We start from the raw sequence: 27,834 nt of genomic DNA, 5'->3' as shown, positions 1-27,834 counted from the left end.
TATGTAGATAGACAAGGATTTACTGTATATCCATTTTCTTCTTATATCTTCTGCTGAACTCTGAAGCTCTTATCCTCTCTCTCTCTCTCTCTCTCTCTCCCTCCCTCCCTCCCTCGCTCGCTCTCTCTCTCTCTCTCTCTCTCTCCCTCCCTCCCTCCCTCGCTCGCTCTCTCTCTCTCTCTCTCTCTCTCTCTCTCTCCCTAGATTTGTCGTATACGTACATATATAATTGTTTTGGTTTCTGGGTATCTGGAATTATGGCGGGGGATACAAGTGGTACATCAAGAGAGCTTGATCAAACGCCTACATGGGCAGTTGCTGGTGTGTGTGCCATCATCATCATCATCTCACTTTTATTGGAGAAGATCCTCCACAAACTTGGAGAGGTACTTCTAGTTCATACTCCATTTTGCAGTGGAACCCAGAATAGGATTCAACTATTTGTGCTCCACTTTGTCTTTGGGTATTCTTATCTGTTTGGGAGGAATCTTTAAGTGCTATATTGTTGCTTTTTCTTGATTTTGACCTCAGTTCTTTTATGTCAGTAGTTGGATTTCGCTTTATTTTTCTTACTTTTAGTTCGGATTGCTTGTCAAACCACGAAAAGACATGCAATTAAAGTAAAGAAAATTCGTGTTTAATCTGGTCTCAAGAAATTTTAAAAATTAAACATGGAAGTACTGTTTTTTTTTTATTTTATATATCTAAAAATTACACAGTTTGGTAGTGGACTGTCTTTGCTGACGGAGGGAGCAATTCGGAACCGATCCCACTAACTGCAACTTTGGATCGCGTGCCGCACAACAAACTGATTCCCTTCCATGGCTATTTCGTGCAAGCTTTCGCTTGCAAGAAACATAGCTCAAAGGATTTTGCTTTTAATGGGAGTCGAACTGGAAACCTGTGCTTGTATTACCTTCTCCGCCCTCCTTACCGCTTGGTGCTCCAAATCTTGTCTGCCAAGAATGGGTCTGTTTCCATGTATGGAAAATCATTAACTGTAGTTGGGTCTTTTCCTGATCTTTTTCCATTCTTGTTTGCTTCTTTATTTGCTTCTTCCTGTTGATGAATTTATTACCTAATTAGATTTCAAGTTGATGTTTTACTTTTGGTGGACTTAAACTTTTGGATTCAATTTCGATGTCCTTTATTTTCTGCAATCGGTAATGCGGTAATGACTATACGTTTTCATTTCAGTGGCTCACGGAAAAGCACAAGAAAGCTCTGTATGAAGCTTTGGAGAAGGTTAAAGCTGGTAAGAGAATGGTACTCTTTTCTTTGCATTATGTTTTTGGCGGTTTCTGGTGTTTTCTTCGACCTAAAAAGAAGCATCTCTTGTTTGACTTTTGTTTTATTACTGCAGAGTTGATGATTCTTGGTTTCATATCATTGATCCTGGTATTTAGCCAGTACTACATTGCCAAAATCTGTATTCCCACTAAGGTTGCAGATACTATGTTGCCATGTCCTAGTAAGTACGAAACCAGTAAAACCAGTGAAGAAGGTGATAATCGCCGGAGGCTTTTGTGGTATGAACACCGAATGCTAGCTGGTTATTCTTCCAGTTGCAAGGAGGTAACTAATTCTATCAGTGATCAAACAGCTTACTTGACAACACAGTTGTAAATACTTAATTGTAAAGTATACGTATCAAAATAGTTGACGAATTTGTTATCTAGAGCCTATTATTGGCACTAAAGAGTGAACAATTTTGTTAGCCAGGCGCGATGCTATATATGCATCTATGTATATTTATGTTTATTTTAATGGTACTCTCTCAACCTAATCATAGCCTTAGAATTATTTGAAACTTAAAGCTTCACATTCCTCTCATTTCGGTATCTCTATAGAGCTATGCGTACTTCATTGTTTGAGCAGGATGTTTACAACTTTCATTGGGTGAAAGGAAGACGGACATGCATTGTTCCCTAATCAACCTTTTTCTTGCCAACAGGGTAAGGTGCCAATCATAACTGTCGATGGACTGCATCAGTTACATATCCTCATATTCTTTTTAGCAGTTCTTCATGTGCTATACAGTGCTGTCACGATGGGGCTTGGGCGACTAAAGGTAATCTAAATTGTGATTGTATTTGTTTTCGAGTCATTTAAAGCCATTCATAGAAGCCTGGCTCCAATGAATTTTCTTTAAGTTAGGTTGGCAAAATGCCCTTTTGCTTTGCCAACCTAAGCCAGTACCGTATCAAAATGAGTTGGTTTGCTGATTGTGAGAGATTAGTGTAAAATACTCAGCCCCAAGTTAAGATGAGCTTGGTACATTTTCTTTTGAACTAAACCAAACAAGCTGTAAACAAGTCACCTCAGTTCGAACCCTGTACTTTATTTTGTTGCATTGGAGAGCCCATTGTTGTAGTTGTGAAGCAAAGTCCCGCAATGTATGGATATGGAAATACTGTGCAGCATATAAGTGTTACAAGCGTGGGCACCCTCACCTCAAGAGCAAGCTTTTGGGGTTGAGTTCTGCTCATAATTGTGTGACATGGTATCAAACCCGAAGTACAAGGAATAAGAAGGGAGTGTGCCTCGCTTGCATGCGGGGAGTGCATCATACAAGGGTGAGCGAGGGTGTCAATCAAAATTGCACATCACCTGGGTATGAAAATAATGTTCCATAACAAGCTCGAGAGAACCCTCACTGAGGGATGGAGTAAGAATTTATGGGTAATGGTATGAAAACCTAAAATGGCCGAGGCAATTTAGGACTTCTAGTGATTGGGATTGAGGCAATTTTGGACTAAATCTGGGTGTGACAAAAAATATTAAAATCGAATTGGAAAATGCACGATATTTTTGCAACACTTCAATTTATGTGGTTCGGTTGACCCCTTGTGTACCTTTCTCTACATCACCTAAATAAATAGCTTCTGGGATTGAATTCTCACCAAGATTGTCTAAGAGTATTAACCCGCTATCTTATGTGACAAAACTTGAATTGAACCGTAATAGATCTGGGACTCGTGTGTTCCAACCTCAGAGCAATAGGGGAAAGCAGATGCATAATTAGCTGGATTGAATGACCTGAATCAAAATCTCCCCCAAAAGTTCTCAACCTAAAATGTACACTCCTTTTGGTATTTTATTGATCTGATACTCTTCTAATGGTTATGTTTAGATTCTAGATGATATACCCGACACTGAATACCTTTAGTTGCCTGATGAAAGCTACTTCATGCAGATTCGGGGGTGGAAGCAGTGGGAGCAGGAGACTGAATCCCATGACTATGAGTTTTCAAATGGTATTATTGCATGATATGAATTCTTTGTGTTTTAGTTTGAAATCTTCTATTTCTTGGTCCCAAACATTGGTATCACATTGATATTTTGTTCGCAATTGTAACGTGCAGATCCCTCAAGATTCAGGCTTACGCACGAGACATCATTTGTGAGAGCACACACTAGTTTCTGGACTCGGATTCCATTCTTCTTTTATGTTGTAAGATATTGTTCTCTGAACCTCACTTATTCATTTGAACTGATCTATTTGTTTGACATACTTTGGAAATTCAAGTATCTTCAATCTCACTTGCTGGTGTTTATATCACACTCTTCATTTTGCGTTTGGAAGTTCTGGAAAAGAAGGTAAAAGAAGAGAAAATAAGATGGAAGTCTTAGGGGATGTGTATTTATTTCCCCTTGCTGGTTTAACAATGAAGAAAGGAATGTTGAAGGAATTTTCCCCTTGTTTTGACTGTAAAGGAAAGAGGAAAGAGAATAAGTGAAGAGCGAAGAGCGAAGTGAAAAGTGAAAAGAAAAAGAAGAAAAGTATGAAGCCAAATTCGATTAGTTTATTTGATTCTTCCCTTCCTCTTTCCAAATTAGGAAATAGGAATTAGATGAGGGAAATTTTGTATCTCTTCTTTTTCCTTCCTGAGTTCAAACCAAACCCTTAGGCAAATGGTGCTTTTTATTTCCTCTTGTAAACAAATGGTTTAATTTAGGAAACCTACACTAGTATGTAAGTGGGAGTGAGCAACGGCTCGTGAACAACCTTGCCATTGGTTTTACTTTTCTTTTGGATTACATCTTACTTTGTGGTTGCTCTTCCTTATGTATCATTGTCTCTGAATTGGTTAGGACACCCCCTACTCCCTATTTACATAGCATAACCAAAAAAGAAAACGAAGTGACCATAAGTAGGCATGGTGTTTTGAGTATAATTCTCTCATTGTTTAAGCCCTAAAAGTTGTGTTATCATCTGATTAGCTTGAAATAAGCCTACTGTTAGACAACTTTTTTCTTTTTGCTAAGCGTAAACAGCAATTAGACAACTTATTTATTGTTGATTTTTCTTGCAGGGATGTTTCTTTCGACAATTTTTTAGGTCTGTTAGTAGGTCGGACTACTTGACCTTGCGCAACGGATTCATCAGTGTAAGCTTTATTGGTGATAAAAACCTGTACGCTGTTGTAGACTATCTTCCTTTTATCTAACCATGGTGTTTTTATAGGTTCATTTGGCTCCGGGAAGTAAATTTAACTTCCAAAAATACATCAAGAGGTCATTAGAGGATGACTATAAGACAGTTGTGGGAGTCAGGTAATATAACCTTTTAAATCTCTGCTTTTTTTGAAATAGATTGAGGTTTTGCGACTCCACTGTAGCCTATTTTCAATATAAGTACTCCTATCCTATGTTCTGTCTCCTGAATTTTTTGATGATGTTGACAGTCCGGTCTTGTGGGCATCATTCGTGGTTTTCTTGCTCCTGAACGTCAGTGGTGAGGCCCTTTTTTCATTGGAATACAATTGCAATTAATAATTTCCCTCTGCCGATTTTAGTCTCCATTTTTCCTCTTTTTTATGAATGTTAATATCAATTTCAGGGTGGCAGGCGTTGTTTTGGGCAGCACTAATTCCTCTATTTGTAAGAATCTAGTTTCCGTCATGTAGTTTTTCTTTTCTTTTCTTTTTTTGTCAGATTAAGAGGGAAGGCGATTCTTTATCATATGCTGCATATGCTTATACATTTATATTTTTGTTTTTAATTGATTTTCAGATAATCTTAGCTGTTGGAACAAAGCTCCAAGCCATTTTGACTAAGATGGCGCTTGAAATCACAGAAAGACATGCAGTTGTCCAAGGAATTCCTCTTGTGCAAGGCTCAGACAAGTACTTTTGGTTTGGTCGACCACATCTAATGCTTAATCTAATCCACTTTGCCTTATTTCAGGTACTAAATGTACTCTGTTGTGAAAATAAACCTGAAGTAATCTCCGGATTATAGAACACAGACACTAGCTTATGTGATTGGATGAACATTCAAAATCTACACTAGAAAAAGTGGAGAAAGTTGTTTGAAGCCCACACTTTCTTTTAAAGCAGTTAAGAGCATCTCACCTAGAATGTTCAATCTCAAATGAAAATTGCTTTGGCGTCATTTAGATAACATTCGAAACAAGTTTATTTCGTCTTACACCTATAGTGAAGAGACGAATGAACATGTGGAATTTACAGATGGAGAATCATGTTTCTACTGCTCGATATCCATGAGATAAGAGGTTTTTGTGAATCTAATATAAAATCAAGGGTGCATGATGCATTTAGCTATGCTGATTTTGAAATACTTATTTTGGTACTTGCTCTTTGATCTCAACATTCGCTTTGAAGTTCGCTGTTTGTACTTATCTTCTTTCTACAAATCATTGTTTACTAACCGATATCTATTGCTTTGTACTGTGTGCAGAATGCATTCCAATTAACGTACTTCCTGTGGATATGTGTAATGATATTTTTCTCTCTATCCTCACTACAAAATTTCAAATACGTCTTTATATTTTTTTCGTCCTTCCTAAATTCCTAATAACCTTGACAAAGTTGACACGGAGTTTTCTTTCTATGCAGTATGAGTTTGGGCTAAACTCTTGCTTCCATGACAACTACAAGCTTGTGATTGGGAAAATTGCTTTGGGGTGAGCTTTTCTTCCATAATTTCTCATTACAATTTAAATAGTTGCCTTATGCTTGGACTTGAATTTTTACTGAAGCTCTGAAATTGACCTGGACTTACTGGAATGAACTTTGTTGGGTTCGCAGGGTTGGAGTTTTGTTACTATGCAGCTACATTACGCTTCCTCTGTACGCCCTTGTAGCTCAGGTACTTGAAAAGTCTGCGGCATTTAACAAGCCTTTTCTTGTATATTGATAAAAAAAAACAAAAACAAAAAACAAACAAAAAGCAGGCCTTTGATTCTAAATTTTGTTGACACAAGCTTTTGACAATGCCACATTCTCGTGCTCTATGTCAAACGATCGATCCAAATCAGTTTGAACAGCACGGAAAGTTGTTATCATGCTGAAGATTTGTCCTACGAATTTAGATGGAGTCTTATATTATTGCTGGAGGTGACTTAATGAGCTTAATTGGGTCGACCACTGGATTGTTCTAGCTGGCTTAAAAACATAATGAGTTTCAAAATATGTTCAATGTTTATTCATCAGTTGAGCTGATTTTGTTAACGAGCTTCAACTGAGCTGATCACTGGCTATCTGGCTGAACTTGAGAAGCTCGATATCCATTATAACAAGGCATCATCGAAGTATAACCGGAAATAACAAAATAAGTCATTGTGATTTGCTTGCTATTGAAAGTATGTTCAGATAGTTGGAATTCCATAAGCTATAAGAATCTACAAGCTTCAAAATGGGGTCACTTGGCTTGTTTGCATTACGAGTCAATCTCGAACGAGCTTTTAACGAGTAGAACACGAGTTGAGTTGCTTGGTTCATTTCAGTCCCGTTTGATTTTGTTTAATGATTGATTGCTGACGGCTTTATGATGGAATTTCAGATGGGCTCACACATGAAAAAATCAATCTTTGATGAACAAACATCCAAGGCCCTTAAGAAGTGGCACAATGCAGTAAAGAAGAGGACTGGCAAAGGAGGGAAGTCTCCAGCACGAACACTAGGAGGCGGAAGCCCGACAGCTTCCATGAGCTCAACCTTGCACTCAGTCGGAGCAACCCTCCACCGGTTCAAGACCACCGGTCACTCCACCCGATCCTTCACCTACGAGACAGACCCGGAGCAGTCCGACTATGAAGCCGAACCACTTTCCCCCACATCATCGACAACCAACTTGATCGTAAGAGTTGATAACAATGTTTCGGAGATTGAACCGAGCGCACCCAACGGCGTAGATGAAAATAGAAACGTGGATGACTTCTCATTCGTGAAGCCCGCTCCGTTGAAGTGAAAGATTATGCGGGTGATCATCCCACTGTTTTTTCCTTCAAATCTGGGAGTTATTTTTTGTTCTATGTATTTTGATGCAATAGTACAGTTGTTTGAATGTTAGCTAGGCTAAGTATAGTGCCATTTCTTGTAAATTTGACATTTATGTCCAAATATTACAACTTTTAATTCTCATTTTTTTGCTTTTGCTTCAATTATTAGTCAAAGATTGGCTGGCTTTACTTTATCCAAGTTTATAGTGTGGGGTGGTGTTCTTATAGTTGGAACTCTGGATCTAAATCTAGACTGAGCTCCTCCCTCCCTACCTAACTCTGCAAGACAGGAAACCACGTTAGTGCCTTGCCAGCTGGGAATGACTGGTAGGCACTCGGATAGCTAAGTCAGTCCCAGTCGAAGGAGAAGGAAAGTACAAAGATAAGAGTGGGAAAAGACTACGTACCTCTTCTAGGATTTGTACTGTACCTTATACAGAGAGTCCCCTGTTTGGGTCTCTAAGGTAGCTCGTGTCGAGCACATGCCCCATGACGATTACAATTGACACACTGTCGGGAAGCACGTGTCTGGACCACAAGAGGTGCCACATGATCGGGCCGGACAAACTCAATGCCAACGTGTCACAACCAATCCATATGCGATCCATCAAGATTCCGACCAAACAACTCAGCCTGCCTGCGAAGCTCCAGGCTACCGAGGAGCATGTGGTCGCAAATGGAAGTTGGCTGTCGAGTCCGACCAGGCTTTTCCCATATTGGGCCCGCCGGCAGCCCAACTGACCAACCCGAGCTCCGGCCCACTACTAATAGCCTTGTTTGTTTGTAGAGGTCTAAATGTCGGTGCTGAACTCTTCCTAAATGCATAGACAAGGATGGCAACGGGACGAATTTGGCCCGGCTTGCACTCATTCTGTCCCCGTCTCCGGTAGGAGTAATTGGGCGGTATTACGGATGGGAATGCAGCGGGGTTCAAGAACAGATTCAGAAATCTATCATGATGGGGGCACCTTATTAATTACAATGACAAAAGTTTATTTTTTCAGTCAACCACAATAAGATCCTACAAATTAAGACAAGAGCTGCAAAAATTTACAAGGCATACTTTCGATAAAGCTATTTGAAAATGAACACAAAACCTAAGACAAGATTTTTGAGTTATGTTTTACATGCGCATCGACAAGTTTTTAGAATGATCAAAATTGTTTTGTTAATGATTTTATTTTAAGGTATTTCTCCTAGACGGTTGAAAATAAAGAGAATCAAGAAAGATGGCTCCAAATAGACATAAATGTTCAATCCAAGTCCTACAATATTAACAGTACAGATTAAATTTTTGATCTCAAAACACAACCCATTTTGAAAGCACAATAGAGAAGCCACAAGAACAAGAAAATAGTGCCATAACACCAAGCGGTCAGTTTGGTGGTATTTTCCTGTAAAATATCTCAAGTTCGATTCTCCTTACTAACTCTCGGGACCGCCTCATCTCACGTGTAAGCGTGAAAAGAGTTGGGACACCTCCATTTCCCAGAAAAGAAAAAGAAAATAGCCTCATACATAGCCCCGTTTGATAAACCTTTGGGATTGGATTACCAATCCCAAGAGATTATTAATATTGTGTTTGGTAACCTAAAATGGGTTGGAATTATTAGTCCTTAGGACTAACAAGGTGGGTATTAGGGGGGATTCACTATACCCTCTCACAGTTGATATTCATAGTCCAGTCTATACCCAAGCCATACGAAATTACCGTCCTATCCTTGCTTAAACCAACTAATGACCAAAATACCTACAACTCACCACTGCTAAAACTTTTCCTGTGTGCGCGGGTGGGGTGGGGTTGTGTATGCAACTGTGTGCTGGGTTTTTTCCTGTTGGTATTATATTTTTTATTTTTCAGTGTGTGTTGTTTCAGTTTTTGGGGGAGGGGCAAAAACAAAATTAAACTATCAATTCAATCCCATCACATGTGAAACAAACACGATGTTAATAATCTCATCATCTAATTACATCTCAAACAAACATACTTATCACCAATCTAATCTCCTTACCAATCACTTCTCATTATTAATTCTAATCCTAATCTAATCTCCTTACGAATTTCAATCATCTATCACTGTTGTCAAACGGGACCTTTTATGTCTATTTGGAAGCTCTCATAAGAGCGGATGTAAAGGGGATAAAACAAGAGGAAGGCGACAGTTCGAAAAAGATGTAGCTAGTAATTGGATAATGCAAAACAGAAAAGGAAAAGGAGGAGAACAAAGTATTTGAAGTGGAGAAAGGATCTTGTCAGATAAGAGGGGCCAACTCGGAAGACAATTTCACATGTTTGGCATGGCTTAGTTTACAAAGGGGCCACCAAACTTTAATGTGCGTTCATTATTTTTTATTATAAAATTTACAAAAATGTTATTCGTATAATCATTGTGTTAGTTGTGTGCGTGATTTTGACTGTCTAGATGTATTTGAACCTTCTAGATTTTAAAAAATTCTTCCAAAGAAAAGTCTAACTTTTATGGGGAAGAGTTTGAGTAAATCATAGGCATTTATTACAACAATAGACGGCTAGAGATTTGTTGTGTGTTGTATTTTACACAACCGTTGTGTGCATAACACTTTTGTAAAATTTTAGAGCTGGGACTAAAAATGAGATAGCGAGGACATTTGGGTTCGTAGGAGATACACGAGATTGTATGTAACATAAAATCGTTAGTGTTAATATAACTGTGCAAATTAGGAATTGGAAAGCCTTTTTTTTTTTTTTTTGCCAAAACCGATAACAGAGAATATTATTACGCATCAAAACATCAAGTGGAGCTCCGATCCCTTAATAAGGGATCAAGAATCCACGTAGAAGGGGACTCAGTCCAAAGACTATACTCCTTACAAGCCAAAACATGCGCTACATTGTTAATAGAGAGCCTAGAGAAAAAAAAAATGCAACTACGAAAATTCCTCTCTAATACCCTCACATCATTCAGAGCAACGCGCACATCTTGACTAACTTCAATTTGGCCATTGAGCATATTGATTATAGATTGAGAATCACTCTTCATCACAACTGATGTCAAGCCCAAATGAAGTCCCAACTGCATCTCCGTCGCAATGCCATCGCCTCTGCTATTGCAGGACTAGAACACCCCAATGATACTCCCATAGAAGTAGCCACAAAACAACCATAATCACGGTTAAAAAGATCGGTTAAAAATCATTTCGTATCAATCATGGGTCCGATTTGGATGAGAATGTCATCCCTAATCAAACAAGGAGAGAGAGAGAGAGAGAGAGAGAGAGAGAGAGATGGGGGACCACCATGAAAAACCCAATCCATTTTTTTCTTTCTCCTTGAGGAAGACATTTTGGGGGGAACGCCATCACGAACCAAATATAACATGAATATATAAATCTGTCAATTTTTCCTTTTCTCTTAACACTTTTCTCCCTTTTCCTTAATTTCTTACATTTTCTTCAATTCCCATAATCTAAACTAATCAAATTCAGAAATGTGACAGTAAGCGATCAGAGATTGTCAATTTATTCAAAAGTTATTATCTGTCGTTGAGGTTATACTCTCCTAAATCGAATTAAATAAGATAACAAAGAGGGGCTTGGGGAAAGTACAAGGGCATCCGCATCAGCCTTAGCTGATTTTGGACCAAATTAATCTTTAAAATCCACTTCTCTACTTTAACTTATCACTTTTTCACAATTACATAGAATCAAACTCTTTACTCTCACTCTCTACTTAATTAAATATTCATACTTAAAAATAAATAAATAAAAACTACTTTACTCTCACTCCCTCTACCCCTACCCCCAGCCAAACCAGCAAAACAGAAACAACGAAAAAAAAAAAAACCTGGCAAAAACAGCAACCTCTCTCTCTAACTTTACTCTCACTTCCTCTCAACCTCAACCCAAAAACCAGCAAACATGAACGGAAACCCAATCAATCTCTCTCTCTCTCTCTCTCCTTTTCAAACAAAATCCCCAACCCAGATCTTCCGCTATTGTAAAACCGTATATAGTTTTCAATTCCGACTCGAATCATTCGCCTTCATCGTCTGCGTCGTGATCTTCATCTTCAACGGCAACTTCCCCAACCAGGTCCTTGTCGCCATCGTCATCAATTGGTAGAGAGGGAGTGATTAAAATATTCCAACGCGAGTGAACAGTGGCTCTGTAAAGGAAACGAGCCACTGTAGAAAACGTTAATTTTTTGTAAAATAGTGAGGAAAGAAGAGAGGCTGATATTGGGGTGTTTTCTCAGTTTTGGCTCTTCAATTTAGTTTGGAGAGGGAAGAAGAGAGATAGATGTGGATGCTCTAACATGTAGCTAACAAAAAAAAAAAAGGTTCGCTACTTTAAATTTGATTTTCCGAATTATGTAGATTATGTAGACGAATTAAATTCGATGGTATTCCTTCACTTTAGTATCGTCTAGATGGTATTCTTTCATTTGGTATAGATCTTTCACACAAAATTCGATAATCTTACAAAACTGGCTGATCAGAACAAAAAATCTTACAAAATTGGTCCTTTTGTTTGTCCATCGTTCTTTCTTGTCGAGATATTTCTTTAATGAATGTTCGCTTCACTTTGAAAACTCCAAACGTAAAGTTTCATATTTGTGTTGCAACACAAAAGCTGTGACGTGAAGTACTTGTCAAAACGTATATAGATTTTGAAAAAATCTAACTCAATTTCAATAACTAGGTTAATGTGGCAAACAAACTAATACAAATATATATTTTTTAAACTTTAAAGAAAGGAAGAGGCAGAAACTATCCTATTATCTTTGACAAATATCCTCCATTTTGGGGGGTGGGATCAAGTTTCATCCAATATTAGTCTATTTTTTTGTTAAACAATTACGTAAAAGTTACAATAACGGGACACTACAGCATGTGAGATTCCTAACAATCTAATCTAATACTCCGTACTACAAAAGAACCAAAAAAAAATAGCCTTATACGTGAAAAAATATAATTACAACAAAAATTTCTTGCACATAAGAACTAGTAATAATGAGCTTTTGCTTTCGACAAATTTTAACCACTTGACTAGAGAGCATACAAAAGGGGCTTAGCAAGGCTAGACATAGCTGGTTAACCTATTTTGAAGGGTAGTAATTTATACAAGCCTTCATCTTTTTTACTAGTATCCACGTTCCTTTTTTCCTCTATTCATATGAATATATCATGTTATTCATACTCTCTCTCTCTCTCTCTCTCTCTCTCTCTCTCTCTCATATGAATTTACCATGTTATCATTTCTTTAATTCAATTTCTCAAAGAATAATGATACATGAAGAGTAACGATAAAAATAACAAAGAGTGTGAACAACGCTAAGAAGAGTGCGAAAATTATTTCTTTTGGAAAAGATAACGAGTACTAAAAAGACAATATGCTACCTTAGCCAAGTAGCGAGTAAGAGACGATTTTAACTAAATTAATTACTACTTCTAAAGGCGATGAATATGTTTAGTTTTCATTGCACTGTTTTTAGTTATATTAATTAAAATTTTAAAGCAGACAGACAAAAAAAACACTTAGACAGCCTCAATTCATGACAAATTCCTGGTTTGGTTTACTTTTTCATCACTTCGTATGGCTAATTCTTCTTGCACACTTCTTAAAACACCTCTGTGCAACACACCATCCGATAGTGTGAGTTTCACAATAAGTTTTGGCAATCTGAATGGTTCATTTCGTAGGTCTCAATTAGGAGTGGCAAATTGAACCCAGACCCATTAACAAACCCAGGCCCATCAACTAGAAAATAGATCCAACCCAACCTCATTTATTAGTTGGGTAAGAATGGGTTTAAACCCAGCTAACCCATTATTAGTTGGGTCATAATTGGGCATCAATTGCGTCAACTTAAATGACCCAATGGGCAATGAAAGTAACCTACCAAATTCCATCTATTAATTGGTCTCTTTTGCAATTGAAAAGTGGAACTCTCTCTCTCTCCCCCCAACCCCAACCCCAACCCCAACCCCCAGGAGCATGGCCTTCTCTCTCTCTCTCTCTCTCTCTCTCTCTCTCTCTCCCAGGAGCATGGCCTCCTCTCTCTCTTTTATTCAATTGTGACCGGTAATAATTATTTTGACCAGTCAAAATTGAAAACACATCTCATCCATTAATTGCGCGAATGGACCCGTGAAATTGTGCTCCGCCGTGAATAAATTTCTCTCATGGTAGTCCCGCAAAGGGTTTAGATTAAAAAATTGACTTATTTTTTTGTCCTTATTCAAATTTTTTTTGTATTTTTTTTTGTTTTGTGTCATATTTTTGTGACTTATTAATTTGTTTTGATGAGAGGAATCGGAAAAGTAAAAAAATTTGATCGAAACTTATAATTTTTTGAATAAAGACAAAAAAAAATCAATAAGACAAAAAAAATTACTTATTCTCGTCTTTTTGAAAAAATTTATGAGTTTCGATCATAATTTTTTTTTACTTTTCTAATTTTTCGATCATAATTTTTAGTATATATGTAATTGGGTTAATGGGCGGGTCGGGTTTGCTTTAAAATAAATAGGTCTGGTTGGGTATGGGTAATTAGACTCATAGTTAATGGGTCTAAATGGGTCAATGACCCATTAAAGACCCAATCCACTAACAACTTACCCAATTTGACCCAAACCCGCCCGTTTGCCACCCCTAGTCTCAATACAAAAATCCTTAATGCCATAAGATAAGGTTGATCGGATATCGTTGAAAATCTTAGAAGTTCAAATTTTTCTCAAAAAAATGAATATGTAAAAATGCTTTTTTTTAACTAACTGATTTGAATCGTGTATTTATCGATATCTAATTAATCGAATTTTTTTTATATTAGTCTTGAAAATGTGTTCAAAAGAATGTGTACCTAGAAAGTAATTATTCACTTAGCGTTGCTTACGTGGTACTCTCAATCATTTACGTAGCGACAAATCACACAGTAGCGACATTATCGTTCATTTTTTTTTAAGTTATTGAGAGATAAAAAATGACCCACACCATGCAATTGACGATCTTTTATTTGCGACAAGTTCCGTCTGACAATGACACGTGATATTTCAGAAGTACTCAATAATTGAAGGTACTACTTTAGCAAATGTCCTCAGCATAAATATATATACATATTACATTAGATACAAACCGACTTAACTGTGAACCACTTTACTTTACTAGAACAGTTGAGCTACCTCCCAAAAACCCTCTCCTACCCCCACTCACCTCTCTCTCTCTCCTCCACGCCTCTCTCTCTCTCTCTCTCTCCTCTAACAGCTAGTCATGCCTCGTCCACCTAGATTCCTCACCACCATCGTCAATTCAACTAATAATACAACAGCAGCGGCAGCGGCAGCTGACCCGCCCGAACCCGTCGCAGTCGAGCCCGACTTCGTGGTCGTCCTCGCCGCCCTCCTCTGCGCCCTAATCTGCGTCGTCGGCTTAATCGCCGTCGCCAGATGCGCCTGGCTCCGCCGCGGCTCCACCGGCAACGGCGGCCCGAGATCCTCCAACCAGAACAACAAGGGCCTCAAAAAGAAGGTCCTCCAGTCGCTCCCGAAGTACACCTACAACGAGAAGCTCGCCGCCGCAGCCGGTACGGGCGGCGGAGGCAGCGAGTGCGCGATCTGCCTGGCGGAGTACGCCGACGGCGACGAGATCCGCGTGCTGCCGCAGTGCAGCCACGGCTTCCACGTCGTCTGCATCGACACGTGGCTCGGATCTCACTCCTCGTGCCCGTCATGCCGCCAGATCCTCGTCGTGACAAGGTGCCGGAAGTGCGGCGAGTGTCCGGCGGCGGCGGCCTCCACTGCCGCCGCCGGAGCTCGGACGGAGGCGAGAGGAGACCGCGGTTCTTCCTCCGCTGGATTTTTGCCTTTCTGAGGCGAGCAATACTAGGAACGCACTTTAAAATATTAATTTATTGGAGGGGGCAAGTCGTAGCCGGGTAATTCCAGCTCCAATAGCCTGTATTAAATTCGTTGCAGTTAAAAAGTGCTTGTAGTTGGAAATTGGGTTGGTTCGATCCGTCCGCCGCCTAACTCCCGACACTACTGTATCAAACGGCTTCAGACAAAACTGCGTTCGCACTGAGGTGCTAAAGTTGTGTTCTTAGATGGGGATGAAAAGGAAACCCTAACTTTATGTCCAATCCCTGAAAAAGGCAAGTGTGAAGTTTGATTTTGTAGAGTACATCTATCTATAGTGCTAGATTTGGGGCAGACATGGAAAAACTGGAAACAATTGGGTTATAAAGCAGTTTTTTCCTCAGTTACATCAATGGGGGAGGAAAGGGAGAATTGAATTTGCTATTTGTTGTATGTAGAGGAGGAGATGAGAAGCCATGCCTTTGTTGTTGTATATATTGAAAGTTTTTCTATGTTGTGATAGGAATGAAATATAATGCAATTTGCCCCTTTTCTTAGCTCTTGTGTTTTTTTTTTTTTTTTGAAATATAAATGCTCGTTTAATTTTGGTGAATTGGTTGAAATTTAGAGATTGTTTATGTACAATTACCATTCCAAGGCTTGGTGATGGGTACTTTTTTCCCATCATTTCTGTCCATTTCTCGTAGGAGCAATTCTGGAAACACAATTATGGCATGCTTGTATCTAATGGCTCGGATTGCGTTCTTGCACTACCGAGTCCCCGATTTGGATAGGAGCAAGTCTAACATCGCATTCCTAGCTAGATTGTTTTCATATAGCCTGTTGTATTTGAAAGGGAATTTATGGAAAACAGGGAAGGGTGTATCATTGTATGAAGAATAGATGGTGTTATTGTTGAGTGTTATTTTGTTTGCCCATTTTTGTGAGTGAAGATAAGATAGATGTGACATCTATGATTTGAACTAAACATTGAATAATTGATGGTGATATTTTCAGATTTTGTGTAACCTTTTTACTGCAGAAATAATTTACATACTCCTCTGTGGTTTTTTTGTAACTACACCTTTTTTTTTCTACTTATACGTAAAAATACATAATTATCCTTTCGTGAGGGAATTTGTTTACACTAGAAACGGTAATATTGTAAATACACATCACGAGATGACCAAACAAGGAGTGCAATTATCAAAAAAGAGGAGTACCATCTTAAACATTCTAAGGCCTATTTGTACTAACCGGCATTTTCGTAATATAATTGACCGTGGATTTAGGCGACGGATCCACCTGGGTTCGATGCGAAACGGCTCAACGGTCAGAACATGCAGTTTAGGCCTCTCAATGGGCCTTCGTTTCGTTTTGGGCCAATCTTTGCGCTCTTATAACTTTCCGTAGGAATTTCCGTTTCAGCTTATTCTTTTTTCTAAAGTCTTGTTTTTTCTTCTATTTTATGGGTCTGTAATAATTTCGGCATTGTTTTTTTATGTTTTCTAGGGTTAGGGTTGCTACCTATATATTCGATTTTACGCCTTAGGGCTGAGCAGTTGATTATTGATAAAAGAAAAGAGTCAGAGAGAGTTTCTCTAAACTATTGAGTTTGTGATTGTCCTTGTCGTTTTGATCATCAGTTTTCTTATTCGCTTCCCTGCATCAGAGTGTGAAATTTTTTTACCCTGAGAAAGTTGTCCGTTGAGGTTTTTTTTAAATAACCAAATGTTCAGGCCAGCTTACACGCACCTCAACTCATTTTATTTTTCTCCTCTCACTTTGTCTTACTTTTACTCCTGGTGAGAACCCCTAAAAAAAAAATTATTCCTACCACCTTCCTATTATTCTGTGGGTTGATTAAGGTCCCATCTTTTTGTTGCTAGCACGAGTTAAACAAGAAGTATTCTGGTTTGTGGGTAGTCATTTCTTATTTCTTCTTCTTAAAGTGTCGGACTAATTAATAATTTGCCTTCTCTAAAAAAATTCTCTTTTTTTTAATTTATTTTTTATACAAAAATATGTGTTTTCTCCAGATCTATAAAATGAATACTGGATACTAGTACTAAAGTATCAAATTTTGTCAAACTGCTATTTTACTCGAACTTAAATCACTCAATAGGATGTTATTCTGGATGCATCATATTTCGAGTCTTATATCTTACACAGTCAAGCTTATGTCAAAAAAAATGAGGGTTATGTCTTAGGTGGGTTATGTGTTACGTGGCATGACGGCCAACATATGAAAAATCCTGTCAAAATTCGTCATCAAGTTAGTTCTTCACCAGATTCACAATTCCAACCTTAGCTCCTCACCAGTTACGGAGAACACTAGACCGGTTCAGTTTCGGCTTTTTGAGTCCGTGTAGGCAACTCCGGTCCAGTTTTTGGCTTTTTGAGGGACAAGGCTATGAATCTTTTGGTCATGTAGGGAAAAAGTTTTGCCAGGGAAAAAAAGAGAGGAGGAAATTAAGCAGATTCTCCCATATTAAGCTTCAAGATTCTCTTGTACCTTTACACTTTCCCTGTTGTGAACCATACCCATTTCTCTTCCAAATTCAACTAATCTAAACTATTGATCGATAGTGTGTTTAGTCATAAGTCTCTCTCAAGATTTGTAGTCATGTAAGCCCAAAGGGTTTGCCTAGAGATCTGAGGCCTCAAATTTGGAGTTTGTTCCATCGTAAGATCTTAAGTTCGAAATTTTTAAAGTGTTATTAACTCCTTTAGGGTCAGTCCATACAGACCTCTAAATGAGACCCTCGCAAGTAGGCAGTGAAATTGATCCCCCATGATTAGTTGAGGTGCGTATAAGATGGTTCGGACACCTGAATTATTGAAAAAATATATTTATAGTCTTGTGTCAATATTTTATATACAAAACAATTGAATACTTTTGTCAAATCTAGGGAATAACTTGCTCTGACAAATTTGATTTGTTCCAGTATCTTTAGTTTGCCGCTCTGTTACTTCAAGCAATAGATAATGAAAGTTGATGACATTCAAAGGAAAGAATTAGAATAAAGATAAAGAAACCTCCACATTTTCTTCAAGTACATATCCAATAACAGCATCACATATTTGTATGTATCTATATCTATTATCTCAATAAGGGGTGGGAGAAACTTGCACAAATCCAAGATTTTCTCAAATGATGATTTCTCATGTGACGCGAAATGAAATCCATAACGCCATTTGATTATTCTAGCCATTCATTTAATTAGTTTCGTTGTGTTTCTATCATTCGAGTTAAAAATTAGGTCAATTAAATCGATATCTAGTTGAACGAAGGTCAAAATATATTTGTCACAAGGCAAATAGACGGTAAGACTCTAACCATTCATGATTCTTCAGACAAATATGATTCCAACAAACCTTTGCCAATATCCATTTGATCCGATTTTTTGCATGAACGACAAATACTTCAAGATCTACGAAATAAACGACTCAAATAGTCGAATAGGATTGTGGTGGATCCTATTCTGCAGTAAATGAGGAACCACATCAGTAACTATCACACTGGAAGTTGTCAATTCGCTTGAAACCCAAGACCTAGTGTTGTTAGGAGTCCGATCCACAATGATTCTCTCCATGTGTGCAAAGGTCCAATCCATCTGTGAGTACCCACATAGTCCACAAACATCACTTCGTCCCAACACACATTGACAGACCCAAGTCCAGTACTTAAAAGCTCAAGATTTGTAAGCGGTGAACCACCAAATTGTATATTAAGATTCAACTCTTTTTTTTCTTATTTATTCGATGGGGACTCAAATCTGTTCCAATAAAGTGTATGCTTACCTTTTTCGTAAGGAAATAGGCACATTGAACGGTTTCTCTTTTAGTCGTCGAAAAGGCCGAAGAAAATTTTGAGTCAGTCAGTCTATCTCGAAATGACAAATGTAGTGTGCCAATTGGGTAGCATTCAGGTAGGATTCCACTCTGGGGAACTAAGGTTATCCATCAATAAAGGGTAGCAAAATATCTTCTTTACTCACTACACAAATCATACGTGTAGTTTCACTTTTCCCAAGTGTTTTTCATGTTTCGAGTCCAAGACGAAGTGTCCGGGCATAGCTTATGCATCTCGATTAATTTTGAAGTCCAATCCTGCCACTCATTTGCGAAAGCTCAGTTAAAATCGGAGCAAAACTCTGTAAAAACTAGTTTCAAAAGAGTTGATAGCACTTGAAAAGTTTCGATACGAACTATTTTTTTTTCCCTAGCAATAGAATTTAAAAGAGCTAGTTGGTAGACAATCTAACCAAACAACGCCTTTTGCAGTACCAACTAGTAGTCCAGAAGAGAAGAGACAGAGACACCCGCCAAAAGGACACTCAAAAGACTATTTTATTTTTTTGATAATCAATAAGGACGGAAGGGGGCGACCAGCATAGCAACTTCCTTTGAGTGTAACTATAAGGGCTCCCTACCTGTCAATGAAATATCCGGTTCGAGCCATAGCTACCGTCCGGAAGGACGGACCGTCACCACGGCACCACTTTAGTGCATAGCTGGTAAAAGTCCCCCCCTTTGATCCGCAAACGGATTTCAAGCACCTGCCAGGACTCGAACTTCCGTCCGCATTAAGGGGAGTGGTGGCCCTCACCAACTGCGCTACCACCTCTGTGGTACTCAAAGACTATTTGATTATCATACTTTCACTTGTAGTGCTTCTTTCACTCCATGGCACATCAGCATTGGGAACCACCCCATTACACCATTGCTTTCTCTGTATTTTTTACCTACTAGGGCAAATAAATGACTCAGTAATCAGGAGAAGCTATCTGGTAGATAAACTTTTTCTAGATTTTGTTTTTCGACCGCAAAGGGTGTGCCAGTCAACTTATGCACACGTTGACTAATCCCCTGAATGGTCTAGTCAAAGACAGGTTATTAACGCCGAGACTAGATATATAATTCACGAGAGAAACTCTCGCAGCCTGGCCTAAAAGAATATGCCTTTTGATGGAAATCGAATCAAAGACTTGTCCTTGCAAGACACTTGTATCCGCCCTTTCTACCACTTGAGCTAAACCTTTCTGCCAACCTTTTTGCCATTTTTCCTAGATTTGGCTGAAAGGCTTAGTGGCTACCACCTTTCTTTGACAGCCAAACTCGAATAGAGTCTGAACAGAAGGGAAAGAAAAATCTTGCCTAACTGTGTTCCTTTACCCAACTGGAAACAGTAACAATTCCAGGATCTCTGGTAAAACTGCCAATTTTTGGATCTGTTTGGTAACACTGCCAATTCTTAGTTTTCCTTCTTGCAAACAAGAATTTTACTTTTCAAACAAAAAGAAGAGAAAAATACGTGAAACACGTATGCTACACACGTTTGTGTCCAAAAAAAAAAAAAAAATCCCCGGAGGTGGGTGGCCTGTGGCTGTACTAGGGTTGCCGGAAGGTCACCGAAGTCAATGGACAACAGCGGGTGGTTGCCGGTGAGTTGCTGAAGGTGGCAGGGGATCATTAGAGGTAGACGGAGGAGGTGATCAACGGCGGGCGGGGCCTGATGGAGAACAAAAATCATACTCCAATAACTGGACTCAAACTAATATGGCAGCCTATTATGGTGGGAAGGAATAAGCACATGTCATGTGCCACTTGGGTGGTATTCTGGCAAGACTCCACTCTGATGGATTAAGGTTGTCCATCCGGAAAGGTTTGTGAATATCTTCTTTTACCCACTAAAACATGCACTTTTCCTAGTAATCGTCACATTGATTGGGGTTCACTACCAACCACTTTCTTTAGTATGCAAAAGGGTGAAGGAAGGGCGACCGGCTATAACAAGGGCGTGACGATTAGGGAACTACAGAGTCCAGACCCACGGTGACCTCTGTGAGGTAACAAAATCACCCAAAGATTTCTACCGTCCCACCGAGGGCTAGTGCTTCAAAGCAGGGCAAGGTAGCAAGGCGCGAGGACTCATCATCCACATGCCTCGAACTTACAACTTCCCAAAACCAAATCTTACGGTAGTGAGCTGTTTACCGCTAGACTACCAACCCTGGTGGTCCATTACCAACTACTTTTTTCGTGCTCAAGACTTTTGGCATGCATCACAATTGGGAAGATAAAGTACATGTGCACCCTTCCACAGCTTGACAGGAACTAGTGAGTCCACCTCCAACTATCAATCCATAATAAAAAATCGAAAGGGAAATCCTGCATTAGCAGTCTTAACCTAAGAAGCACAGACACGTCTACCAGCCTCATAACTCTTGTATCCATGACGGACACTTTGTCGGTCAAACACGACACAACACTCTGCGAACACATGACGAACATGCCTAAATACTTGTCTAATTTTTTTAATTATATTTCTTTCAGTCAAACACGTTGGCGATACTCTTGGAGCATGCAAAGGACATATTAAGAGGTTAAAATCTAATTTTAGAACTTGGCCCAGAGTGAAAATTTTCAGAGATGTATATATAGTTTATGTATATACTTACAAGCCCGACGCGGACCACCGATTTGTATCTTGATCGTGTTGTTCTTAAATTGATACAAAATAATGTTTTCGACTTTTATATGAATTCATAACATACATCTATAATATTAATACATTCTACATTCGATGTGTCCCTGCCATGTCTGTACCCTAATTTTCAATTAACTGCCGTGTCCATGTCGTGTCATGGCTGTATCCGGTATCCCTGTTTGTGCTTCTTAGGTCTTACAATTTTGCTTTCAAATCTCAACTGATTGTGCTTCTTAACCACCAAAGCTTTCACAACACCGATATTTTTTTTTTTTTTTAATTTACCCAAAAAAAAACACCGATATTTTTGCCTACTAACCGGCTGGGACCAATAAACAACCCACTAATCAGGATAAGCCATCTCCTAGATCGACTTTTTCTTGAATTTCCTACCAGGCTACCCACCCCCGGCTTACCCCAGACCTGAATATAGTTGGGAGAAAAGAGCAAAGAAAAATCTTGCTGCATCCTCTCCTGTATCCAACTTGAAATATCCACAAACAATTAAAAAAAGTCTATATATAGAATAAAATCTCATCCCTTGAATGTTCAATTCAGAGTACTGTGGCTAAATAGATACTTCTCATGGTTATAGGAGCAAGAAAAACATATATTGCAGTAGTCTTGCCATAGGAGTTTTAGCTCTTGGACCTACAGACCTTAAATAAGAAGTTGACAAGAAAATCAAACATATATCTATTTCGGCGAAACAATCTACATGCTTACCAAAGCAAAATATGTGTTACAAGAGACAAGATATTTCGAAACAAGAAACATTTCACCTTTTGGGGAGACACACATGTTATAGACAAACGAATAGGTGGCATGTCATATGATTTACTAACCAAAAGCAAGGACGTAGACGTACCTTAACAGGTTAAAATTACAAAAGTCTCTTCATCAAAATCATTAAGCCAACAAAGTAAGTGGCCAGGTCATTTGATCGGCAGTAACTTTTGAATCTCAAACTTGCTTGGTTGTCTAAAATACAGTTAAATAACTTCTCATTCCGTTGTAAAATAGCGATCATTTCCATAGATGTAGGTTTTCCTTGCCTGGGAAGCATTAATCAACAAAACTTCATGGTGATGAATCTGTCTCATGGACAATTCTCTGCAACCTAAGGATATCAAAACAAGAAAAGAGCTCACACAGTACTTGACAGAAGCTTCCCGTTTGTCTGGATATATAACTGTAGACTACTAGCGGTTTTTCCTTAACCTCATGGGGCGAAAGTGTGATTTCAGCTGTCCAAGCTTCTTGTTACCCACCAATATGTCACCTTATCAATCAAAAGCCCTCTTCACCACCACTGCTATCCTCAAACATAGCAGCCATCTTTAGTGCCAGCTTTGCTGCCATTTCCCTCCTCTGGAAATCAGGCACCAACCTCAAGCTATCACGCATATTTCCAATCTCAGACATTATCTGTTCCAAATCTTCAAACTCATAGTGTGCCCCCATGTTGAGTTCTGAGGCTTCCTCAGGCTCATCTGCATTGGTCAATGCCCCTCTTCCATTTTCTTCCGCCGAATGAGACATTGATGTAGAAGGCTCCTGCTCTCCTTTAACTGATATAATATCCTTGTCTTCACATTCTTTGGCTTCAATAGTAGGAGTAACTGAAGAGGTTGCAACAGAGCTAACGGCAGAAACCCATCCTCCATCTGCGTCGTCCCATGGTTCCGCTGAACCAGCAGATAATGCTTCATACTCAATTTCATAGTCAGATTCTTCATCTGACATCTCTGAGCAGTGAAGTTAAACATTCAGCACCCTGACTACACAAAAAGCAGTTTTTACAATTCAAAAAATGAAAATAGGAAATCAAACCTTGCTTCTCAGGTAGAGATGGTTCATTTATCTTATCGCCGGATTTCAAGACCATACCAGGCCACATATAAGCAGAAAGAGCCCCATAGAGTCTTTCAACACCTTGTAAATCTCCATCAACTGACAAACCTGTCAAGGAAAAACTCTTTATCTCAGTAGAATTAAACACCTGCCCACAGGAAGAAAATAGAACTTGTGGCAAATCAGGGTCTATAGGCTACAAAATACGAATGTCCATGAACTCTTGAATTGAAAACACACATGTAGCAGGAAAATAAAACTCAAGGGGAAATACAAGGTCTCTAGACTACAAATTACAATTCCATTTCAATGACCATAGCCATATGGTGATTCATTGAAATCCTTAAAGTAGAAAGAAAGAGCTTGCTGGCTAGAGGACAGGGCCGGCTTTCGGACCCCTATTGCATAAAGCAGAAGGAAGGAAGAGAGAAAGCTAAGAAATAATTTATCTCTGGCTGGAGGGAAAAGCCCAGGCCTTCCCTTGTCTCGCTTGCAGTAGTCGAACTAAAGGAGCGAATTCAGGAGTCTTGCGAGCATCTGACTTTTTGGGTCCGGGGCAGACCATTCCTGGGGGAACAAAATGCTCAAATAGGAATGGTTGACCAACAAGAACAGGAGATTTAGATTCAAGGTTTGGGTTCTAGTGGACAGCATACAAATGACTAAACCATAAACCTATACACATGAAAACACGTAAAGAAATGAAAATGCATACGTTAAGGACTAGCATGTAGTGATCGATTAATTTGAAATGGTTTGGTCTTAAAACATAATGATGTTTTAGATTTACTCAATTCAGGGCCAGTATTTGAATTAATTTGATAATGACAAGCTACATATTAACCATTATGGAGTCTCCATTCAAACGTCCACTGTCTTATTCTCAGGTTGCCTCGTTATGCTAAACGACGCCTTTTAAGGTCCTATAATGATGGTCCAAAATATCTTCTAAGTTGCCTTGATTGTAATGGGACAACGCAGGCGTGAATCATTCTGTAGAATGTTGTCACACATCATATCAGCATGCCTATTCCATACTTCTCTGTTTAACTTTTCTGTTGGCTTCAAGTTACACCAGCTTCTAGGTGGACAAGTTTCTTCCATGGAGGAGCCAAATCCCAGGCAGGACACATAGACTACTGAGAGCTCAGTAGCTCACAGACTTTCTGAGACAAACCAAAATACTTACAAATGCATCCATAACAAAAAAAAACTAATGATAAATTGTTCTACTTCATACAACAATACCATTCAGACTATTGGGCGTGTCCAGCATGGCTAAAGTAATTAGGTTAAGATTGAAACACAAAATAGGAATGACAAGGTTACTGGTACCCATTGCCTATTCCAGCGTGGCTAAAAGGTAATTAGATTAAAATTGAACATAAAATACGAATCACAAGGTTAGTAGTACCATCTACTAATGGCAAGGAACTATGATCATCACCTCTGCATATATGCGTGTTTTAAGAAGTAGCAAAGCCAAAGAACCAAGCTCATTTTCTTCATTGTCCAGTTATTGTTTTGGTATTCCCCATTGTTTCCCCTTAAGAACAGAAAAGGACATGTACCTTTACGGGTTGCTAAATAAGCAGAACAACGCAATGAAATGGATTATTAAAAAAATGAAAAACAGCACTTAAACGTAAAGGCTAATGAAGAGTCTTACATTTGTCAAAATCAGCATTGGATGCACATGCTTCAATGTATTCTATATTGTGTTCAGTGCACCATGCCATACATGACTTCGTAATCTCTGACAGTGGTTCTTCGTCTCCCAGTAAGCTAATCCCTTCAGTTTCAGAAATTCCATAGTCTGAGAACTCTGAATCAAAAGAGGAGTCTCCAAGTTTCTGCATGCGTCTTCTGTATTCTACATGAGCTGAATGTCCAGGAAGCAGATCTGCTTTGTTCCCAATGCATAATAATATGTCAAACTTCTGAATATCGGTACGGGAAACCCAATCTTTCAGTGCAGGTAGAGACGATAGCTGTGGATTACATAAGATACAGATACATCTCATCAATTTATCATTGTAGCAAGGAAAATGAAATGGCAGTATGCACAAATTTCTGCAAACTAAAATTCCAACTTCTTAAGTATAAAGCTTAGATTGAAAGTGAAGGTGAGGCTAACATCACTCATGTCAAAAACCATAACCAATGCAGTCAACCGGTCATATATTGGCAGGGACCCAATAGAGAAGCCATCATGAAGATGAGACATCCAAACAGACACATCAGCAGTGTAATACTTAGTACTGATAGTCCACCTGATTAGGCATGAAATTACAACTCAGTCAGATACATATAGGAAATCCTAGGTAGGCATGAAATTGATAGTACATTAACTGCATCATAGACAGTCTGAAGAAAGAACCTCTAGTCCACATACCCATAAGCAAGTACATCAGATGATGAATCAGAAGCATCTTCAAAATCCACAGAGAGCAATCCTAAAATCAACAAATAATCAAAGTGGTGAGACTCAATTCTGCTTCCGTGTCAACATAGATGATGTATCTCATGGATTATGTGTGAAACTAAAAACCCCAATACTGAATTATTATCAACACGAGGCTAACAAAAGATCTCACTGCACTCTCATAGGCTCAAGAAGAGGGAAAATGACAAAGTAGCATTCTACCAATTTCCATCTTCATCATAACAGCTTCGAAGTCCCTGGACCCTGAATAACCAGTATAGGGAAGAATGTTCTCTCTTTTTTATCTTGTACTTGTGAAGGAGAGTACAACATACCTAGATAGTAAACATACCGAATAGAAGCAGAAAACCATAACAAGAAAATTCTTTGGCTACTTCCTCTTGAAAAATCACGTATAATGCAAACTCAAACTCTACAATACGCTACTATGTCAATGATCCCCATCAGAGGCGGACACAGGGTGTGCAGGGGTGCTCCGCTCCCAGCACATTCCGAATATTCCAACTAATTTTACTAATTTTCAGTTTAGTTTGGAAAAATATCATGGGATTGGCACGTGTAAGTTCCTTGGGTGGAAAAAGATTCCATAAACATCCTAAAATACCTATATATGTGTGGAAGAAAAACTCCCTAAAATTCCAAGTAATCACCATTTTTTGGTTACGCGGATAAGATTAAACGACAACAACATACATACAAACAATCTCGTCTCTCCCCCAAACCTAGTAAGTAGCAATATATTCTTACGGGATCTACTTTTTTAGTATCAATGCCGGAGTACAAGTGGGACCCGCTAATTAGAAGTCCCTTTCATGCTATTCCATCAGTCAGATTTCAAAGCCTAATGCTAGGAATAGAGAATAGCAATCAGACTACTTATCAAGTGGCACAAACACTTCAACATGGCAATTGACTAAGCTCAGGAGGTCCAACTACAATTGCATCCAGAACGCAAATTACCAAAATGGGAAACAATTACTCCCTCTGTCCCATTTTGATAGTCCCATTTGGGGATTCCAACTTTTTAAGGGAGCATAATGATTACATCAAAATGTATTTAACGTCTAATTATACCCCCTCAAAAAGTGATTTGATTGATGCAGGTAGTAGTAATTCAATTTAAACATAAGGGTAACAATGAAACTTCACCAAGTTTCTACAGTTGATTTTGGAAAGTGGACAAGTATTTTGGGACATCCCAAAGTGGAATATGGGCCTATCAAAATGAGACGGGGGGAGTATCAATTTCCCAAGGAAAACAGTAGGAAATCCCCCAAAATAAACACAAATGAGACCTAATTTCTTGTACCAGCCATAAAGTAGCGTAAGTAGCGTACGCCATTCTCTCAAATAGAGTGTGAATGAACTAAAATCAAATAAACACCAACACACAGAGATGTAATATACATGTCTGCAAGGAAAACTATCAACTTCCTAGAAAAAACCCAAAAAAAGAAACACAAGAAACTCATACGAAAAACCTAATTTCTTGAACACCAAAAACACATACAAAAGATACCTAATTTCTTGTTCCAGCTACGAAGTAAGTGAGAATGAACTAAAATCAAACAACTACCAACACACATAAATGAAAACACATGTATGAATACACAACACACACACACACACACACACACACACACATATATATATATATGTACAAGTGTGTATAGAGAGAGAGAGAGAGAGAGAGAGAGAGAGAGAGAGAGAGAGACTTACGGGAGAGGAGGGTGCGTTTACCGACGTTGGGGGAGCCGACGATGAAGATTCCGGGCCTCAGAGCAAGAGAAGCCGTTTCGACGCCGTTTTGCTCATTCGCCATTTGGTGGTACCAAAGTGTAGGAATTTCAATTCGGTGGTATTCAGCGATACGCTTCGAATTGGGGAGTCGTCTTCTTCTTGGGTCTTCAACTGATCAGAGATCCTGACTTTCGAGGGGAAAGTTTCAAGAAATCGCAGAATG

The 27,834-nt window shown here is 38.8% G+C and overlaps 3 protein-coding genes and 1 long non-coding RNA gene across 5 annotated transcripts; 2 read left to right on the top strand and 2 right to left on the bottom strand.

Annotated features, from left to right (window-relative positions):
* The first annotated feature begins 186 nt into the window (after positions 1–186).
* Positions 187–7,408, top strand: LOC131303686 (MLO-like protein 10). Of its 2 annotated transcripts, none has more exons than XM_058330675.1 (15): positions 187–386; positions 1,198–1,255; positions 1,364–1,575; positions 1,955–2,071; positions 3,197–3,257; positions 3,366–3,454; positions 4,317–4,391; positions 4,469–4,557; positions 4,689–4,738; positions 4,844–4,884; positions 5,017–5,190; positions 5,704–5,739; positions 5,862–5,929; positions 6,054–6,114; positions 6,808–7,408. In XM_058330675.1, the coding sequence occupies exons 1-15, from the start codon at positions 258–260 to the stop codon at positions 7,213–7,215; spliced, it is 1,668 nt and encodes a 555-aa protein (XP_058186658.1). In that variant the 5' UTR covers positions 187–257; the 3' UTR covers positions 7,216–7,408. The 2 variants fall into 2 exon arrangements, with proteins under 2 accessions (XP_058186658.1, XP_058186657.1); XM_058330674.1 differs by having other exon boundaries at positions 1,364–1,579; positions 1,953–2,071.
* Positions 1,493–2,958, bottom strand: LOC131303687 (uncharacterized). Its single transcript, XR_009192130.1, has 3 exons — positions 2,944–2,958; positions 1,953–2,132; positions 1,493–1,579 (listed from the first exon to the last, which is right to left on the bottom strand). It is a non-coding gene; the product is annotated as an uncharacterized LOC131303687 (long non-coding RNA).
* Positions 7,409–14,339: 6,931 nt separating the features above from the next.
* Positions 14,340–15,635, top strand: LOC131304364 (RING-H2 finger protein ATL8-like). The gene has a single exon (XM_058331589.1). The coding sequence runs from the start codon at positions 14,495–14,497 to the stop codon at positions 15,092–15,094; it is 600 nt and encodes a 199-aa protein (XP_058187572.1). The 5' UTR covers positions 14,340–14,494; the 3' UTR covers positions 15,095–15,635.
* A 6,741-nt stretch (positions 15,636–22,376) lies between these two features.
* Positions 22,377–27,834, bottom strand: LOC131304136 (uncharacterized). The gene is made up of 6 exons (XM_058331263.1): positions 27,591–27,834; positions 25,821–25,881; positions 25,563–25,698; positions 25,095–25,416; positions 23,405–23,533; positions 22,377–23,319 (listed from the first exon to the last, which is right to left on the bottom strand). The coding sequence occupies exons 1-6, from the start codon at positions 27,691–27,693 to the stop codon at positions 22,862–22,864; spliced, it is 1,209 nt and encodes a 402-aa protein (XP_058187246.1). The 5' UTR covers positions 27,694–27,834; the 3' UTR covers positions 22,377–22,861.

The sequence above is a fragment of the Rhododendron vialii genome, chromosome 10a, assembly GCF_030253575.1.
Source record: "Rhododendron vialii isolate Sample 1 chromosome 10a, ASM3025357v1".
In the NCBI taxonomy this organism is placed as follows: Eukaryota; Viridiplantae; Streptophyta; class Magnoliopsida; order Ericales; family Ericaceae; genus Rhododendron; species Rhododendron vialii.
The sequence above is the reverse complement of the archived record's forward strand: the minus strand, read 5'-3'. Positions and strand labels throughout refer to the sequence as shown.